Source organism: Notothenia coriiceps, unplaced genomic scaffold (assembly GCF_000735185.1).
Source record: "Notothenia coriiceps isolate Sejong01 unplaced genomic scaffold, NC01 NC01_scaffold00015960, whole genome shotgun sequence".
NCBI classification, from domain to species: Eukaryota; Metazoa; Chordata; class Actinopteri; order Perciformes; family Nototheniidae; genus Notothenia; species Notothenia coriiceps.
Window position 1 is genome coordinate 1 of NW_011348661.1, and position 3,384 is coordinate 3,384.

Genomic DNA, 3,384 nt, shown 5'->3' on the forward strand with positions numbered 1-3,384 from the left:
AAAGTGCATTCGGATTCTCTAAAGTACCGCAGTCTCTTCTCCTAAGTCCTTTTGAATTCTCCTATCCACTATCCCTTAACCCCTTGACGTTTCACTCAAGAGGTCAAGAGCCGCGTTCACACCGGAGTACTTTTCCCACTTTAGTTTCGATATAGTTCCGAAATGTCGCGTTCACACCAAAAAGAGCCGGAACTAAAATGAGTTCATGAGAACCCTTTTCCATCCCTGCTAGGGACTTTCATGCGGCTCTCTTGTGAGAAAAGAGCTATATTTCTGATTGGCTGTGCGGATTGCAAACCACGCCCCGTAAAACAAAAAAAAAGTGTTGTGAAGCCACCATTTTATTATCCTCGCATTAGCATTATTAGCATTAGCCCAGCGCAGAAACGCAGAGAGACTAACTTATGGCAACACAAAATAAAACATGGGAGCGGTGGAGATGAGGAGTGTCGGCGTTCTGGCGATTTACTCGGAAGGCTTCAGTAGAAGCTGCTGGGGGTCCCAGCAGCTTCTACTGAAGCCAGTCCCCAACCCCGGGGACTTCCGGCCGGGGACTCCGGGTGGCAGTATACGCCGTGAAGTTGTTTGCGGACTGCCAGTAAACCCAAAGCAGAAGAAGAAGAAGTGACGTCAGCGGCTTCATTTGCCTAATCCTTCCCCAGGGACTTATTCCGGTGTGAACGCGATCTGTACTTAGTTCATCAGAACTAAAGAGTTCTGATGAACTAAGTTCTCATGAACCTTTGTGGAAAAAGTACTGCGGTGTGAAAGCGCCTAAGACAACTGAGTCGATGCAACAATATACAATATAAAACCCCATAAAACAAAGTGAACATATAGGTACAACAGAAATAAAAAGATGAAGACCTATAAAATATATCCAAAGTGTCTGATACCAAGCATGTACACGTGTCTGTTTGATGTGCATGTGTAGGAACATAATTTGGACAAAAGGGCGGAGCTAATGCTGAAGCAGGCGGCGCGGCTGGACTGCAGACAGTTTGTTTCTCCTCGTGACGTCACATCTGGAAACAGCAAGCTCAACTTGGCCTTCGTCGCCAACCTGTTCAACATGCACCCTGCCCTGCAGAAGACTCACATCAACGGAAACGACATCGACCCGGCAGAAATAGCACGTGAGACATAGAATATAATCATTCATCCAGTATCATTACGCAGCGTCATGTTATAGCATTGAGGCTTGAAATGAAAGTTCAGTCATAAAATGCTGACATGCACACTCCAGTGCAAATAGTACTGCATGATAAAAGCAATAAAAACAAAAAAAAACAGCAATTTATATCATCCATAAATCCATATCTGTATACAACCTATAGCTGCACCCAAAGGTATCCTATCAGCTGACAGTTCATGTGTGGGGGCAGCTGGAGAAGGAGGAAATGTTGATGTTTTTTTATGTATTTACAGCTGAGACCAACGAAGAGAAGACATTTAGAAACTGGATGAACTCTCTGGGCGTCTCCCCATACGTCAACCACCTGTGCTGGTATGTCATGTTATACATTAACCTAATCAAGGAAGTGGAGGCCTGTTAAACATCCATACCTTTACATATTTATACCCAGAAGAACCATTGATAAGAGCAGTAAAGAGGGGACAGTTGTACCTTAACTGTAATACCTTCTGAACTTGTTTTTGAATGGTGCAATGAATTCACGTTATTATTGCTATTATAGTATCATAAGGCTCTACTGGTAAAATGGTGCCTTGCTCAAGGGTATAGCAATTTTATTAGTTGGTTTTCTGTATTTTTTTTTACAGCTTTTCTTACCAGCATCCTTATCTTAAACTAACCTTTAATTTACTTTAAAATAATGGCTATGCTCTGTAGTCCCTTCAGAATGAGTCATTTCCTCATCTGTAACAAGTGTTAACAAGATTAACCAAGATTTGAAACAGGCTGGGGTCATTGTACCTTGGCAATTTAGCTATTGTAGGCCTTGTTACTAATTCACCAGCACTTACTATGGTATGAACTTGCTTGAAGTGAATATATCTGCTCTATCCTTGTTTGATTCTTTATGGTTTTTGCACTTATTGTAAGTCACTTTGTACAAAAGCATCAGCTAAATGACCCCCATTGAAATCAGGACAGCAGAAAGCCAACACATCTTCCGACGCAGACTGAAAACTCATCTCTTTCGATTCCACTTCGATCGATAGAATTACTAACAAAGAATTACTAACAGAGCACTTATATACTAACAAAGGACTGGCTTATCTAAAGCCGGTTGAGTAGCACTTGAAATGTTTTAGCTCTATGAAACCTGATGTACTTATATGATTCTGTTTTCTTCAAGTTTGTATCTTCTTGGTCGAATGCACTTATTGTAAGTTGCTTTGGATAAAAGCGTCAGCTAAATGCAATGTAATAATGTAATGTAAAATTATATGTAATGAGTATCTGAATCTGGTATGGAAATATTGGATTCCACATTGATTTATTGGCTAAGAAATAATGAAATGTAAACATGTTGATTTGACAATAGACTGAAATTAGCCGTTGTAATATCCACAAAGGGTTAAACACCTGAACAGGAGCTCCATTAAGCTGATACTGAATCAAAATAAATGTTTTAAGTCTTTTTTTTATTCTGTTCTGTTTATTACATGGTTCTTTATTTTTTTACATGGGCTACTGTAACAGAAAAAGCAACTGTTTCTGCTCTGATGTTCATTTCCTCACTCTCTCTCTCTGTTTGTCCTCTGCAGGGACCTTTGTGATGGTTTGGTGATCTTGCAGCTTTGTGAGAAGGTTAATGTGCCCGTTAACTGGAAGAAAGTCAACAACCCGCCGTATCCCGTCCTGGGGGCCAACATGAAGAAGGTGTGCACATAAAACAGAGAAATAGAAAGCTCGTAAACTAAACTACATGTTGATGTGAACATAAAAGGAAAGTAACATTGTTCTTCTTCACGTGTTTTAGCTGGAGAACTGCAACTATGCTGTGGAGCTCGGCAGGGACGTCGCTCACTTCTCTCTGGTCGGCATCGGAGGAGAAAACTTGAACTCTGGGAGCCGCATGCACACGCTGGCGCTGGTCTGGCAGCTGATGAGGAGGTTCATGCTCCATCCATGTTGTTTGGCAAAGACAAACTGTCCATAGTGAATACGATACGATACGATAATACTTTAATGGTCAGATCAAGTCTGAAATTTGACTTGCATCACAGCTGCTCCATGTGTAACATCAACAGACAAATATCAAGACCCAGCACATGAAAAACAAACAACAAACATTTAACATAACAGCACAATCACTGAGAGAGAACATGCTCAAAGAGCCTTCAGCGTGCATTTGATCTGGACTCAGCTCTGTATTTACTGAGAGGATTGACTGGAGCACAAAGGATGCTTCAGTC

The 3,384-nt window shown here is 41.2% G+C and overlaps 1 protein-coding gene across 1 annotated transcript; it reads left to right on the forward strand.

Moving 5' to 3' along the window:
• Window positions 1–934: 934 nt before the first annotated feature.
• On the forward strand, window positions 935–3,128 carry LOC104949349 (plastin-3-like; the record flags this gene model as incomplete). Its single annotated transcript, XM_010775705.1, has 4 exons — window positions 935–1,136; window positions 1,429–1,507; window positions 2,734–2,848; window positions 2,949–3,128. Coding segments are annotated over 4 exons (576 nt in total), but the record flags the coding sequence as incomplete, so codon positions are not given.
• Between the last annotated feature and the right edge of the window lie 256 nt (window positions 3,129–3,384).